The 16,433-nt window shown below is 44.0% G+C and overlaps 1 protein-coding gene across 2 annotated transcripts in view; it reads right to left on the minus strand.

Annotated features, from left to right (window-relative positions):
• The window catches only part of LOC118214274 (potassium voltage-gated channel subfamily H member 7-like), a 58,352-nt gene that overhangs the window by 1,846 nt on the left and 40,073 nt on the right, over positions 1 to 16,433 (minus strand). Inside the window, exons 7-13 of one of the 2 annotated variants that reach the window (XM_035394122.1) lie at positions 14,710 to 15,109; positions 13,728 to 13,928; positions 11,453 to 11,707; positions 6,929 to 7,134; positions 6,250 to 6,331; positions 5,487 to 5,693; positions 3,381 to 3,537 (exon numbers count right to left, since the gene is read on the minus strand). In XM_035394122.1, the coding sequence (XP_035250013.1) occupies positions 3,381 to 3,537; positions 5,487 to 5,693; positions 6,250 to 6,331; positions 6,929 to 7,134; positions 11,453 to 11,707; positions 13,728 to 13,928; positions 14,710 to 15,109 (1,508 nt within the window). The remainder of the gene's footprint in view (positions 1 to 3,380; positions 3,538 to 5,486; positions 5,694 to 6,249; positions 6,332 to 6,928; positions 7,135 to 11,452; positions 11,708 to 13,727; positions 13,929 to 14,709; positions 15,110 to 16,433) is intronic. The other variant, XM_035394121.1, reaches the window with a different exon arrangement.

Raw genomic sequence — 16,433 nt, forward strand, 5'->3', positions numbered from 1 at the left:
TGTGAGGTTTGCTTCAATGTTTGCGTCAGTCTTTTTTTAGCATCGATTTTTAAAATGAGCAAAATTAGGAACTGTAGAATACCCTTATAATAAAGTAATGCGAATCAGTAGATGCTCATTTATGCAGTTCATTTTATATACACCAGGGGGAGTATGTGCTCTAATGATTCTGCTTGGTTCCCTCACTAGTTCGTGCAAAAAAAAAGAAAAAAAAAATCTCAGCTTTTCCCTTTTTCTTTGCCATGTCTGCTTACAAACAGCTAGAAAAATTGTGGATTTGTCTCCAGAGCATGTTCAGTTCTGTTTAGGTACTGTAGTGGGCTTTTTACATTACACCTTATCTCTTCAATTATTTACTGCTGTAGTTGTCATTCATATCCAAATGGGCCTCATTCACAAAACTTTTCTTAAATTATTCTTACTTTTGTTCTTAAAAACTGCAGACATGCAGTTTTTGTGGATATCCCAGGTGTATGAGATGATGAATGCTAACTGTGTGTAAATTTATTGCACAATGTGAATAGCCAAAGGAAACAGCCATGAGCAAATACAGATAATGGAAAAAAAAGATCAATGCCAAAATGTTCTTGGAAATGTTCTTACAAACAGTTTACGATCAAACGTGATCGTACATGTTTTGTGAATGAGGCCCATTGTGAGAACATTTGTGGATACTGAAGAAATTATGCAACATGAAGCAGGTGCCTCGTCTGTGCTTATGCAAATAGGATGACAAATACCAAGTCATCATAACATAACATAACATAATGACAAGAACAGGCCATTCAGCCAAACAATGCTCGCCATTTTCCTGACTAAAATAGTGCTTTGATTACCTACAGACTAGATAGTATCTAACACTGTATAAAGCCTAGCCTTGAGTTTAGTTCTGATGCAGTAGTGTATTACTGAGTACAAAATACAAAATAAGGAGAACACTATTTTCCCTAAGCTGAGATGCAATATGGCCATTTTGGTCACAGTGATTTTCGAGCTTCCTGTTTCGGCAGACAGGATGTCACAAGCAGTGTAAAATTCAGCACCGAATTAGACTACCAAAGACGCTCAGACACAAACAGTAGCATAAATATCAGTACCAAAGTACCAAAAACTGTCAGACACAAACAGTAGCATAAATATCAGTAGCAAAGTGCCAAAGATGCTCAGACACAAACAGTAGCATAAATATCAGTACCAAAGTACCAAAAACTCTCAGACACAAACAGTAGCATAAATATCAGTACCAAAGTACCAACGATGCTCAGACACAAACAGTAGCATAAATATCAGTACCAAAGTACCAAAGATGCTCAGACACAAACAGTAGCATAAATATCAGTACCAAAGTACCATAGACGCTCAGACACAAACAGTAGCATAAATATCAGTACCAAAGTACCATAGACGCTCAGACACAAACAGTAGCATAAATATCAGTACCAAAGTACCATAGACGCTCAGACACAAACAGTAGCATAGATATCAGTACCAAAGTACCATAGACGCTCAGACACAAACAGTAGCATAGATATCAGTACCAAAGTACCATAGACGCTCAGACACAAACAGTAGCATAAATATCAGTACCAAAGTACCATAGACGCTCAAGACACAAACAGTAGCATAAATATCAGTACCAAAGTACCAAAGACGCTCAGACACAAACAGTAGCATAAATATCAGTACCAAAGTACCAAAAACTCTTAGACACAAACAGTAGCATAAATATCAGTACCAAAGTACCAAAGACGCTCAGACACAAACAGTAGCATAAATATCAGTACCAAAGTACCAAAAACTCTTAGACACAAACAGTAGCATAAATATGGGTACCAAAGTACCAAAGATGCTCAGACACAAACAGTAGCATAAATATCAGTACCAAAGTACCAAAAACTCTCAGACACAAACAGCAGCATAAATATCAGTACCAAAGTACCAAAGACGCTCAGACACAAACAGCAGCATAAATATCAGTACCAAAGTACCAAAGATGCTCAGACACAAACAGCAGCATAAATATCAGTACCAAAGTACCAAAGATGCTCAGACACAAACAGTAGCATAAATATCAGTACCAAAGTACCAAAGATGCTCAGACACAAACAGTAGCATAAATATCAGTATCAAAGTACCATAGACGCTCAGACACAAACAGTAGCATAAATATCAGTACCAAAGTACCAAAGATGCTCAGACACAAACAGTAGCATAAATATCAGTACCAAAGTACCAAAGATGCTCAGACACAAACAGTAGCATAAATATCAGTACCAAAGTACCATAGACGCTCAGACACAAACAGCAGCATAAATATCAGTACCAAAGTACCAAAGATGCTCAGACACAAACAGCAGCATAAATATCAGTACCAAAGTACCATAGACGCTCAGACACAAACAGTAGCATAAATATCAGTACCAAAGTACCAAAAACTCTCAGACACAAACAGCAGCATAAATATCAGTACCAAAGCACCATAGACGCTCAGACACAAACAGTAGCATAAATATCAGTACCAAAGTACCAAAAACGCTCAGACACAAACAACATTTATTTCTGTGATGCTTTTCTATTTTTGGCCATTACTCCTCAAATGAAGATAAATGGGAGGGAGACAGAAGCGAGTGGAAGGACGGGAGGTAGCCTGCGGTCTCTTCCAGAAGACATAAATAAGGAGGTCAGACAGAGGGCAGTGAGAAATGTCTGAGTGAGAGATGGAACGATGAGTCTCTGCTTACACGAGAAGGTTTTTTTTGTTGTTGTTGCTGCGATTATTTCTCATAACAATACCACCTGCTCTCTGTCCAGCTCCCTAATCAGCGAGCCAGAACAGACCGGTATCACATTAAGCAAAGAGAAAAGGAACTAGGGCTACTTCTGCTGTGGCGACACACGTTTGCTGAGTAACACGCAGAGGCTGCAACAGGGCTGTTTCAAGCCTTCACAGTATATTATAGCTCAAGAGACTCCTTGCCTGAACTCTCAAAACCCAGCCTACCTAGAGCTGAAAATGGGCAGTTTAGCGTATGCTAAAACCTATAGCTGTTTGCATGTTCATGAGATCTTAATATTAATGGATGTTTCTTTTTTTGTCCAGATTCAACTTTCGCATTGAGGTCAGCTTGTCCATTTTGTATTGGTTGCTAAAATATATTTTGGCAATGCAATATCAAGAAGTAGGCTCGGCTATACTCTTATTATGAGGAAATGTGGACAGCCGAAAATATGGATAATCTGAGATGAAACCATGATTTGAGTTTAAATCTCTATCCGCTTCCATTGGTCTCTTTACTGTGTTTGAGGCCATGCGCTGAAAAGCTCTCGGTTCCTGCAGTCAGAGCGGGGGGTGTGGTCTTGGGGAAACGGTGGGTTTTCACCTGTTCAGGTGCTCCTGCAGAAGGTCCAGGCGGTTCTCCACCTCCCCGTACGTGATTTCGCTTTCGGTGTCGTCCGCGACTTTCAGGATCTGCGACTGCGCCGACTCGTCCCGGGACCTCCTGGGCTTCTCGCCGGCCCACTCCTCGCCGCAGATGTCTGCCGGAACAAAACACGCGAGAACGCGTCTCTTCACGCACGGCTCAGTTCCTCGAATTCGTTCGAAACACAAAGAACAGAAATAGAGCGCGGTTAGTCATCGCTGGCGCTTCTTCTTCCGCGCTCTCCCGTTGTTGGCAATTCGTCCGTTTGTTTGTTGCTAGCGGCCGTCGTTGCAAAGGCTGGTTATCTCGGTACACCCAGGCCCTCCCCGAATGGCCAGACCACGCAGGTTATCTCTGGCAGACCCCCGTAAAGCCCCCCTAATCTCAATGATCTATTGTTATTCGGGTCTTGATGTCTGAATTTATGGCTCTATAATGTTTGCTAATTAATCCTAACCATAGCTTAAACCAGCGACGTGACAGGCAGTGTATGTCTAAGTGCTGCATAGACCTTAATGTCTTCAATGTATTTTGATGGATAGAAATGAGCTGTTCCTTTTTACAGATTGCTTTACCGTAATATAGCTGGAGCTGCGTAATGACTATAATGGTGCGGAAACGTGGAAAAAAAAATGTCCTGCTGTGAACGTTATTGCAATTAAAATCATGCAGGACAAAACAACTCACTGTCACAGTTATGTTTACTGCACGCCGATGGGTTCAGCAATGAATTGAACAATGGAGTCTTTGTGTAATCAAATGTAATCAGATTACCCCATTATGTTCCCGCAATACTGTACAGCCAAATTGAACCATTCCATTGTACCATTCGTTTCCTATTTCCATATTTTTGCAAAGGCATGACCCTCAAAATGGTGAATTTAAAATAATTATCTTCCATTACACAGTAGGCTTAGGCTACTCATTTTTACAAAAACAATAATTGCGGCGCAACATGTTCTGCGAAGTTCCAATAGCTGTGCTGTAACTGAAGTACCTACACGCTTAATAATAACTCCACAGATAACTACTGTACGTGAAAGGTTACTGTTGATGTAAAATATTTGCGTATAAATTAAGTTAGCTAAATGAAGATTTGCAGACTTGTGTGGAATGTAAGGTACTGTCCTCAGGCTGCCATAATTACAAGGCTTTTAAAAATAAATAAACAGTTATTTCTGCCACCTACCCGCTGCTCCCTAGAATGTGCCATGACTGCATTATCTACATCTGGGACCGAAGCAGATGTGGTACTGGTAGCATGCAGGTTTTGGTTATTCAGATCAGTTGTGCATCACACAGTTAAATTTATGTAAGAGTGAAACTCTGAAAGCCACAAATAAATCAGTTTCATTGTTTAGAAATGGTTTCCTAAAGCAGTCTGGTGTTGCCCTGCCAACAGTATTAAACGTCTAGACTCAATTACAAGCCATAAAATTCAAAAATTGTAAATTATTTAAAGAAGTCTGACATCACCAGAGAGTAAGAGGCGATTTGATCCCTGGCCTTCCGGGCATGTCCAAGTGCCCTTGAGGAAGTCACCTGACCTCAATTGCTCCTGACGAGCAGGTTGGTGCCTTGCATGGCAGCCTTTTACCGCTGTTGTGTGAGTGTGTGTGTGTGTGTGTGTGTGTGTGTGTGTGTGTGAACGGGTGAGTGAGAGGCACTCATTCTCCACTATGATCTCTAATCCCACTGGGAACCCCTATGAAGTGCCATAGTCCCTGTAGCTGTGGGTCTGAACCTCATGAAGATTCTCATACGGCACAGTCACAATCATGCGTGATTTGGGAGAGCCCGTTCGAGTGTTAGTGTAAGGACGGAGTGTAGCACAGTGGGTAAGGAACTGGGCTTGTAACCGAAAGGTCGTAGGTTCGATTCCCGGGTAGGACACTGCCGTCGCACCCTTGAGCAAGGTACTTAACCTGCACTGCTTCAGTATATATCCTGCTGTATAAATGGATACAGTGTAAAATGCTATGTAAAAGTTGTGTGAGTCGCTCTGGATAAGAGCGTCTGCTAAATGCCTGTAATGTAATGTAATGTTAAAAACGGAGGGATTACCCCGGGGGGACGGGATCCTCCCCAGGCTGCTCCGGGTGTGGACGTCCAGGGGACCGTCGAAGTCCGGCCCCAGATGGGGGCCCTGCTCTGAGGGGTACCCCAGTATCTCCGAGCTCAGGAGCCCCTCCTCCTCCAGCGAGCGCTTGTCGTCTCCTGCCTCTCTCTTGTCTTTCTCCGCGTCGCTCTCTGTGCCCTTGTTGCTTCTCCCTGTGGAACGGTAATCAGCTGATTTGGCGGAACACTCCATTCACAGTCACGGAGAGCACCAGCGCTGAAGTTAATACGCTCGACCTATCAGTCTACTTTCTGTCCTTCAAGGTCCAAGTTAAAAATAAATCAAAAGCTGTCCTTTGGCTTCTATGATATTGAGTGAGTTTCCCATAATGCGTCTTTCAAATTATTTTCAATAGTTCTGGTAGATTTGTGAATCCGCAAGCTTTATTGCTCGTGTTTACAAGTCTAAAAGCATGTGTGCTGCCCACACACTTCAATTTATGTGCCAAAATATAGCAGGAGTAAATATATATTGTGAGAGCTCGAGCTACTTCAATATCAAATAGGAGATCGGAGTTATCCACAGGAATATTCTATTTAATTCAACATACATCATTTCAAAGCCCCCCTTTATGTAGTGTAACTTTTATTTGTCATGTTTATTGGTCATGTTTAACAGAACCAGTGGCATCACACTCGTTTAATACCAAGTCAATATGCTGCCCAGTCATACATGGACAAAAAAGGTACTGCATGCATTTTACCCTACCATTGCATGATTTCCGTTTGAGAGAAAACTTTCTTCTGCTTTTGTCTTCCTCATCCGAATCACTGCTTTGGGAATAGTTCGCCTGCACGGGCAAATGAAACAGAGGATCATTACAAGCCTGGCAAACAGAGAAGACATTTTAAGATGAAGTCACTGCTCAGTTATGCGTTTCGATAAATCCCGGTCGTGGTCATTCTTTTAATCCGCACAATTCCACTTTAATTTCGCCCCCAGCAGACGCGGCAGACTGAGCGTGCCCAGACCGGTCTGATTCCTACCATGTCAGTGTTGTTTAGATTAAATACCGCATAATAATAGTATCTGCATTTCAGGATTACAGCGTCCAGGGCAGGGCAGTACATCTATAGCAAATGCGCTGGATTATTGCCCGTCTACTGCATGCTGCACATTCTATGAGCTGACAGATGGCCAAACATGCACATAGGAAATACATGGAAGGGAATCATCTAAATACAGTTAGTCACTACAGTCCATGTTAAAGTATAGTTTGTTGGCTGAGGCATTTAGACTGCACATCTTTTGTTTTGAGAATGTGCAATTGTTTCATCATTTGTTTGTTGTTTTTCGGAATGACTCACTGACCCACAGCATCACAAACCTGAAGCCGTTAATCTGGGATAAGAGCCCCTCGTCCCTATCAGACGTGCCCAAATCGCACCTTTGCTTCCTCGTCCCTCAGGTTGAAAGTCAGCTCCAGGTTGGTGAGGAAGTAGTCGGCGAACTCGGGGTACATGTCCAGCACTTCCAGGAGCTCCTCCCTCTGGATGGTGTGCAGGTCGCAGTAGCTCAGCGCTCTGACGTCGGCTTTCGACTTCCCCGGCTTCGCGTAGAGGTGGATCATTTCTCCGAAGATGTCGTTCTTCCCTGGAAGAGAAAAAAGGGCAGCTAGGAACAGTGCGGTTCTCTCAGTGGGAGCCGTCACCGCTGATGTGCTTTTCCTTAAGAGCTTTATCACCACCGCTTCCTGTGAGGATAATTTATAACGGGAAGCTAATATTTTTCCTCTCCACGTTATCAACAGCGGTACGGTTGTCGGCGAGCATTATTCGCACCGTTTCTCCCCGTGAGCATACAAAGAAACGTTTTGTTTTAGTTCTCTCTGTTTATATTACAGGTCTGCTAGTCTTCAGCGTCTCCACACTGAGAACCAGAGAAAGTATTAAACACAACAAACCACAAAAACACAAATCTAGCAGGGCTCCTGTTTGTGCTTGGTCAGTTAGGGGTGATAGAAGTCTTTCTTAAATAAGACGGAGGGCAATTTTCACCAGGAACATAAATAGTTACAGAGTAACACCTTTGCTTAGGTTGTTAGAAGCATTTATCTTTGTGAATCATAAAGTGTAAACAATCCACTGATCGCTCTCGGTCTAAAGTATAGCTGACCCTATAGTATAGCTATATAAGTATAGCTATAACTAATCAGACAAAAAAAAAAAAAGAAGAAAAACCATTTCAATCATAAACCTTTAATCAGTCATTTGGCTTTCCTATTTTTATCAGTAGGTTGTCCATCATATATTTTTTAAAGAAGCATGGAACCTGTAATCTCACTAGTGAAACCTGCCCCCCCCCCCCCCCCTCCCCCGTTTCTCTCCTTCGGAATCAGCTTTTCCACGGAGCTGAACAAAGTGAGTGGTGGAAAAATGCCTGAGACCAGCGCTGTCTGTTAACACCTGGCATGCACTTCACACAGGACCCACACGTCACACGCCTCACCCCGTGTCATTAGCGAAGATCTGATTCACAGATAGAGCTGTCAACAGAACGCATTCCCTTTGTTACTATTGTCATCCCACCAGATGGCTGCGAGTGTGAACGGAGGTAGGTCATCTCAACTGAGTAACAGTTCACATTCAGCTTTATGTTGTGAGATACTAGTTGTGGATGAGTGTCTAGTGTGCCAGCTATTACCGTGTGCCACGCATACTGATAATTAGCAGTGACCTTACTGGCGTTGTCCTCGACCCGTTTGATACACTATTTACCGCAGAGAAGCTGCATCCGCTAACAAAACCTGATTTTATGTGAAGAAACACATCCAATAGAGAGCCATGCGCTTTACTCAGTTCGCTTCAAAGGGAATGACTACATTCATTGGGAGTAAATTATAAATGATGTCATGTTGCACTCTTAAATATTAAGCTTATAGAAAGAAAAGAAAAAACATTTTCCAGAATAAAAGCCTCTGGCCTTTAAGTCTATAGACCTATGGGGACCTGGCCCACCTTAAAGAGGAAACTTAAAAGGGGGACATTCAGTGGTGCTAGGTCAATCTAAATGTCATCCCCTGTCTGGCATTTCCATTTGAAGGAGAAGTGAAAGGTTAGGGTGCTGTGCGGTAGAGGATGACCTATATGGAGCCACCGCAAGGCTCTGTCTCTTGCCTGCTTCCCCCGCGCTTTAGGAACACAGCACAGCACGGAGCATGCAAATACGTGCACGGGCCTGGAGTGTATGTGTGTGTGTGTGTGTGAGAGAGAGAGCACCCAGGGCTACAGGCCTGGTGTGCATGTGTGTGTGTGTGGGAGAGAACACCCAGGGCTACAGGCCTGGTGTGCGTGTGCGTGTGTGTGCGTGTGTGTGTGTGTGTGAGAGAGAGAACCCAGGGCTACAGGCCTGGTGATTGTGTGTGTGTGTGTGTGAGAGAGAGCACCCAGGGCTACAGGCCTGGTGTGTGTGTGTGTGTGTGTGCATGTGTGTGTGTTTATTTGTGTGTGTGAGAGAGAGAGAGCACCCAGGGCTAAAGGCCTGCTTTAGATGCCACAAGCAAATGGCCCACAGCTCTTTTAGTGCTTTAGGTTTCCCCAGTACATATCCCTGCAGTGTTAAAACATACACATGAGCACACACACACACACACACACACACACACGCCATGCAGTAAACACGCTCACTCTCACACGTAAACTCACACACTTTCAAGTCTTTTCATAGTGCTGTTTCAACATAGCACCCTCTGATTTTATTTTTTATTATTATCCTGAGATGTTTTTTTAGGGTTTTTTAGGGTTATGAAAAAGCAGGTTAGCAGTCCTGTTGCCTAATTCCTTTGCTGTGACGTTCAAAGTTGCACTTCCTAACTGAAACTAGGACCTCTGCCCTAATTCAGTCAATGGCTTTGCGAAGACCATTCATATTGCGGAAATATGGGACCTTAAAATGAGGCTTACCCTACTGCACCTGTTCTGCGGAGAGTAGTTCCCCTTATTACACACAGGATCTGGCTGTACAGCACAAAGCAGGGACCATTTGCTTCTTTCACACATCGATGTTGGAATCAGGGGCCTAATACGAAACTAACTGCATACGATATGTATTACACAGCGTACAAAATTATGCACGTGCTTGAAAAAGATGAGCCAAGAAGGCGGTACAAAGTAAACCATGAGCTGTATCGGACGGTCAATGAAATGGGGGAAAATACTATTATATGAATACTGCTTCAGTCCGTATGTGTGGGTAGTTTGGGAAACACATTTTGGTTAAATGAACTGTTATATTGGTCAATTCCACTGAGTCACTATTAACACTATTTTCCACATGTAAGGGAATTGAAATATAGCTGAGCAATTGTTTATTTTAGTATTCTTAGTTGATCCTTATTATAGGTGTGAATAATTTTTGAGGGCCCTGTATATAAGAGTCAGTACAAAAGTCCTGCCCTGCTTTCTTTTCCATCTCTTTTACTCTTTACTAAAAAAAAAATCATAGAGACACTGTTCCTTTAAGATGCCAAACCTTTTGCCGAGAACTCGATGAATAGAAATGTCAAATCTCGCCATTCCATCAGACCTCTGTAGGGATAATGAGCAGGGCCAGAAGATATCACCGCGTCCTGTATCTTTAGGACAGGAAGTACATGCAGTCATCGCGGAAGAAACGTAAGCTGGCATTTGGGGAATATGGCTGTGTTACAATTAACGAGACGACAGGAGCGCATTTTTGAAAGGAGATTCTTCTCCCCAAGGAAAATAAGACTTCAATAATGCAGATATCGTCGCGGGTTATAAATACAGACGCTGCACGCTTTCAAAAGCAGCAGGATAAAGAGTCTGTAGCCGTGCTCGTGCGCTAGCATTTTATCACTGTATTTTTTGTATAGAGAAGAGAAGAGAAGTTCTCTGTTTAAGTTCCCTCAAAGAGCCTTCACCAAGTCATTGTTAAAAATAATGACCGAGCTTTTCAGTGAGGAAGTCACTGTGTCCCTCTTCTGGAATCGATGGCCATCGCTTGTATATTAGCAAGCACCATATTCCTCTATTTCTGAGAAAGGTCATTCCCCAGCCTCCTTCCTGGGATAATTTCACTCATGCAGCTGGGGCACGCAGACTGTAGGTTCAGTTTACCAGAGGAGCCGCTAGTGCAATGAGACTGATGACACCCTAACGAACGAAGTCACTCTGGAGTGTCTGCTAAACAAATGTAATGTAATGTTTAACTGAGAAAAATGGCTTTAAAGTGTTTTAACTGGCCAGTCAAATGGGTTATAGGTATATAAGTGATATTGCCCTAATTGTACATGTATTCATGAGGTAATTTTTATGCCCAAAAACCACGACGGCTGGCCAGTTAAAACACTTTAAAGTCATTTTTCTCAGTTTTACCCTTTGCGTAGTTACTGCAGTTAGGCTTTGTAGGGCAGTATTATAACCTCTATTGTTGTTATAGGTCTAATACAAAAGCCATCAGTCTTACCACTCCATGCTCCTATCTGGTTAAACTGAACCAAGTTAAAATAATAGAATGGAAATCCAATGTCCTAGCACATTGATGGACACTGTGCTGTAGACAGTGCCATCTTCCAGCTGAGAGGTTAAACTAAGATTTGATAGCGATTAAAGATCTCAGGTCACTTTTTAAAAGCCTATGGGCTTTTAAAAGCCCTGGTGATTCCCTGTCAAATTACTATAAAATGTGGCTCTTAACATTATCATTTTGTTATTATTTCTACATTATGGCCACCTAATCATCACTTATATCAGATAGGCTACACAGTTCCTTGCATTTTCTACCAAAATTGATCCCCATGCCATCAGGGCAAAGGTGAAATGAGATCTCAGTTGACTGACCTGACCTGAATAAAGGTAAAACACGTTGAATTCACATGAACAGGTAACCATAGACATTATCACTCCTTAGAATTTCTATGCCGCGAAGACTTAGCAGCTTGTGAGCTCACCCAAAATGGCCACCACGATGTCGTCCTTCAGGATCTCGATGGAGCCTCGGGACAGGAAGTAGAGGGCGGTGAGGACGTCCCCGCCGTGCACCAGCGTGTCTCCGGGCGGGGCGTGGGTGGTCTTGAAGCGGACGGCCAGGGCCCGCAGGCAGCCCTTGGTCGCGCCTTGGAAGGCCTTGCAGTTCTCCAGCAGGTTCTGATTCAGGTGGAGGCAGATGTCTGCCTGCAGGCACTCTGGGAAGCCCTTTAAGACCTGTGTGCATACCGGCCACAGCGCATGCAAAAAGGGGATCAACGGATTCAAAGACTTATTAACCGCCACATAATCCCATAAACTGTGTTTGTTCAGGATGACTGATTGCATTAGTGTTTACATTAGTTTACAGTACCTGTTTCTACTTCAGATATATGTGTGTTTTTGTGCAGACAATACAGTCTGTGAATGTGAATGGTAGTAGAATGCAGTAAGGTATATTTTCTAACTTATCAGATACTTAAAATTTATAGATAAATCTCTGATAGATAACTTAAGTCTAAGTGTGTTAAAAGCACGTACTGTACAACAAATAGATCCTGAGTCTTTGCTTTTTAATAATATTTGCAGTCAATTGAATACCAAAATGTTTCTCTGAATTATTAGTTTAATGCAAACACTTATACGGGCACTGAAATTCTATGCATGCTTGCAACAAAACAGAAATATTGCAATTGAATTTATTATTTACTGAAAAAAAGAAACTTATTTTAAAACAAAGTGAAACCCTGTCTCTTCTCAAAGTGAAACAGGCCTTTCACAGTTTGCAGTGTTTGGATGAAGCAGGTTTAGTTTCACAATACGCATGCACACGCACAACAGACTGGAACGAATTACAGAGGAGAATATTGTGAAAGGACATGCACGGCAGCTTCTGGCTAACGAGGGTGCTGCACACGTTCACTGCGATCCCAGCATTAAGACAAGCGGCAGCGTCAGCCTGGAATGACTAGAACATTCCGGCTGGGGAGGTTCACTCTGAGCCTTACACGATACGAAGGCGACAGCCTTTCACGCCGAAGCCAACCCGCGCCGGCGCACGCGGGCGACCCCGTGACGCGCGCGGACGGTCGGCGGCACGAATCGGGCGGCTGATTGCTGACTGGCGTGCGAAGGCACGCGGGACTGGAGCGCTGGGATGGGCGCGCTGGGACGGGCGCGCTCGGACCCGCGGCGAGGAACGACCAAATGAACCGCCGAGCGGCGGCGGGGGGATTCCGTTCGCTGGCGGATTTCCTCCGTCGGTCGTATTCCGCGATAAAGAGGCGGGAGAAGCGCGGCGCGGCGAGAGAGGGACGCCGTGCCGACCGCGACCTCGGGCCCGGCGGTGCTGCGGGAAGGCGGCTGTTCAACGTACCGAAACGTTCATCCCTCACTTGGATATATTACATGCCCCCCCCCAGCGCACTGACCACTTTATTATCACAAAAACAGTCGGCTGATGTAAGATTACAAGGCTAAGGGGCAAGAGGAGCATTTTTCCCTGCTCATTTATATGTCTTCCCCCTTCTCCAGATGAGCCTTCATATCGCCAGTGTCTTCAGGACTTATTCTTACTCCAAACAAACACATCAGTCAATAAGCTGAAGTACATCCATACAAGATAGTGCCGTATATCTAATAATCATTTAAAAATACAATCAGAATCTGGGCAAACCACCAGTGTTTAGCTCCGCCCTCTTACAAGCATGTAAACAGGGCTCTTTTGTGAATTGTGATAAGAAAATGGTCTGTTGGAGTCCGCTTCACCTGTTACCTAAGTGCCTGCCTGTTACCTACGCGTAAAAAACGGGCTACTCTTATCAGCACAGAGACAGTGTACGGACAATCCCTCCGGCAGGGATCTGTGCTAATCGGTTTGTCTGTACGCCAGTACCTCCTGCTCTTACCACAGTGGTGAGGCCATTCCGTTCGGTATGAAGCAGACAAGAAAAAAGACAAGTGCTTCATAAGTACATTGATTACAACCACAAAACGAGCCTGGCCAAGCAAGCAAGTAACATGCACGTATTTACTGCATTTACAATAACAAGGAAAAGATAAATTACAGTTAGGTCATTTCACATACTGTATGAATGTGTACTATGCAATAACAGTATGATTAGTAAACAAGGTCAGCAAACACAGGGAATGCATAAGTTGGGAAGACTCTGGTAAGTATGCTGGACTGGAATAACATCGGGTTCTGTCATTTTACGGGCCTTTTGGCCGAGGGGCAGACGGGAGCCACCGGCGCTCGTACCGTGTTCATGTCGATGCCGTTGGTGTAGGTCCAGGAGTGCTGGAAGTACTCCTCCAGGCGCTGGCGCAGCGGGTTGGGGATCTGGTGGAAGCGGATGAACTCCTTGACCCGCAGCATCTGCATGTGGTAGCGCGCCGTGCCCGAGTACAGCCGCTGGATGATGGCCGACACGTTCCCGAAGATGCTGGCGTACATGAGGGCTGCGTCACAGGGGGGGGGGGGGACGGGGGCCGCGTGTGAAATCTCAACAAGCCAACCGTGTCTATCAGCCCATCAGCGCGGGCCCTATTAAGAATTGTACTCAAGACTACGAAGGGGCGGCAGCAGAGTGATAGACTACCACATGTGGAGTTGCTAGTTCAAACCCCTGGTGGGCATGTACGGATGCTGACTTGTATCTGGAGATATGAATTTGGGTCTCTACAAAAAGAACTATGCCGTCGAGCCCTGGAGCAAGACCCTTAGCCCAACTAATTGCTCCAGGGGCTTTACCCCTGTTCTCTCTCTCTCTCTGACTCCCCACTTGTGACTGTTCTCTCCGGCCTTTCTCCCAGAGTGTCCTTGTGAAAGAGAAACATGTTCTCAATGGACCTGGTTAAAAAAAGGATTTTGTTCAAAAAAGGGACTGAAGCGTGAGGTGTTTGACTACAATGAAATAAACTGCACTCATCTTGCACCTTACTATACCTGTTGTACTTTGATAGTGCTTCCGATAAACTTTTAGCAACTCCCTCTGTCTTACTAGTGTTGTGGCACTGCTAATAAATAATAAATTTAATTTAGTCAGTGGTAGACAGTTGGAACCCTGCTCTTTCACCTTGGTGTGCAAAGAATACATGTTTATAGGCAATCCCATATACTGACACATTCCATATAGCTGTGGTGCATGATGAACATTGTTTTGAGTGAGCTTGTAGGTTTGTCAGCACCTAAGAGAAAGGAAATAGTGCGGGAGAAATAATGGCCTGGAGAAGGACTCACAGCCGATGAGCATGACGCAGATGGAGAAGATCTTCTCGGAGTTGGTGTTGGGCGAGACGTTGCCGAAGCCCACGCTGGTCAGGCTGCTGAAGGTGAAGTAGAGGGCGGTGACGTACTTGTCCTTGATGGAGGGTCCGGAGTCCGGGTCGCTGAGGTTGTACCGTTTGCCGATGGACAGGCCCAGGTTGTCCAGCCAGCCGATCTTGTGCTCCAGGAAGGGCCTCTCCACGTTGCCGATGGCGTACCAGATGCAGGCCAGCCAGTGGGCGATCAGCGCGAAGATGCACATCAGCAGCATGAGCACCGCGGCGCCGTACTCCGAGTAGCGGTCCAGTTTCCGAGCGACGCGGACCAATCGCAGGAGCCTGGCCGTTTTCAACAGCCCAATCAGAGTGGTGGTCTGGGGACACAGAGAAATGGAGATATCCAATTAGCTACCATAGATTTGTGCATTCCATTCAACACTGTAAGTCAGGCAGTTTTATTTCATGTAATCATTGACTGGACATTGCACGACTCCTGGGTTAACAGAATCTAAAAAATACAGTGTTCAGAAAAAGGCCAAAAAAAGCATTGAACTATTTTTGTGAAATTGTGGAATGTGTTAGAATGAGATGGCCTACAGCAATTCCTGAAAGAAATAAAATACAGTTCCTCTGAGTAGAGTTTGAGTATAAAAGTTTTATATTGTCTTGCGGTTTGGTTTAACGGTGTCCAAGTAATACCTCTGGTTTTTCACGTACACTTTGAGATTTCAGCTTGTCTGTGAAAGCTTGTGATGTGTCTGAAGGTACACTTGTCTGGAGTTATTATTATCTGTATGTCTATAAAGATGGAATGTTATTTGTTTCTTCATGGTTGTACTTGTTGTCCTCTCTCTAGTATTTAATCAAAATGCCTTTGGCCAGTCAGTACTCTGGTCTGAACAGAAAGTAAACTTTAAATTACATCGTACCGGGATGCACATTGAGCACTATTTGGAGTCATATAAACCACACTGTAACGGTAATTTGAAATTTTATTTAAGAGATGTGACAGTAATACAGAAATATATGAAGATGGCTGGACTATACCTTCAATAACACAATTGTAGCAAAATATCCATTAGATACTCCTGCCAGTAATCCAAATGTCTCCTTTCTGGCTGGATCAGCCATTTTCATTTTAGTCAAGTCTTCTCCATAGTTTAATGCAGTCTTAATCCCGAGAATGTTGCTCGATTAAACACAGCGCCAGGTCATAAAACAGCCAGCCTGAGCATAAATCCTCATTTAATAAAAAGACACGGAGCGTAACCGCATCAACGGGCGAGGCTCAGAGCTTACCATTCGGTTCACATCTCATCAGGAAAAGGTCCACCAACACCTTCATGCGGGGAAAATGCATTACCCTGACAATCACCAGTCCCCGGGAATTTGAGTTTGCAACTGTGAGCGGTTATTTTTGGAGCATAAATTTTCGTTAGCGGATGAGGAACTGACAATGATTAAATTTCGTAGGAAAATGGGCCCGGCCCGGGGCTCTGTACGGGCAGGCAAAAGTGCAGGGTTAGCATGTGTTCACGCTGCTTTGGGATGATGATGTTACACTGAAAACGAGATTCCAATGAGCAGCTCAAATAGGTTTAAATCAATCTAAGAGTTACATGAAATAAGGTAGCGACATATAACAGCACTTATTTGAATCTGACTAAAATATGACTTTTAATGCTTTACATATTGTTA

Source organism: Anguilla anguilla, chromosome 15 (genome assembly GCF_013347855.1).
Source record: "Anguilla anguilla isolate fAngAng1 chromosome 15, fAngAng1.pri, whole genome shotgun sequence".
Taxonomy (NCBI): domain Eukaryota; kingdom Metazoa; phylum Chordata; class Actinopteri; order Anguilliformes; family Anguillidae; genus Anguilla; species Anguilla anguilla.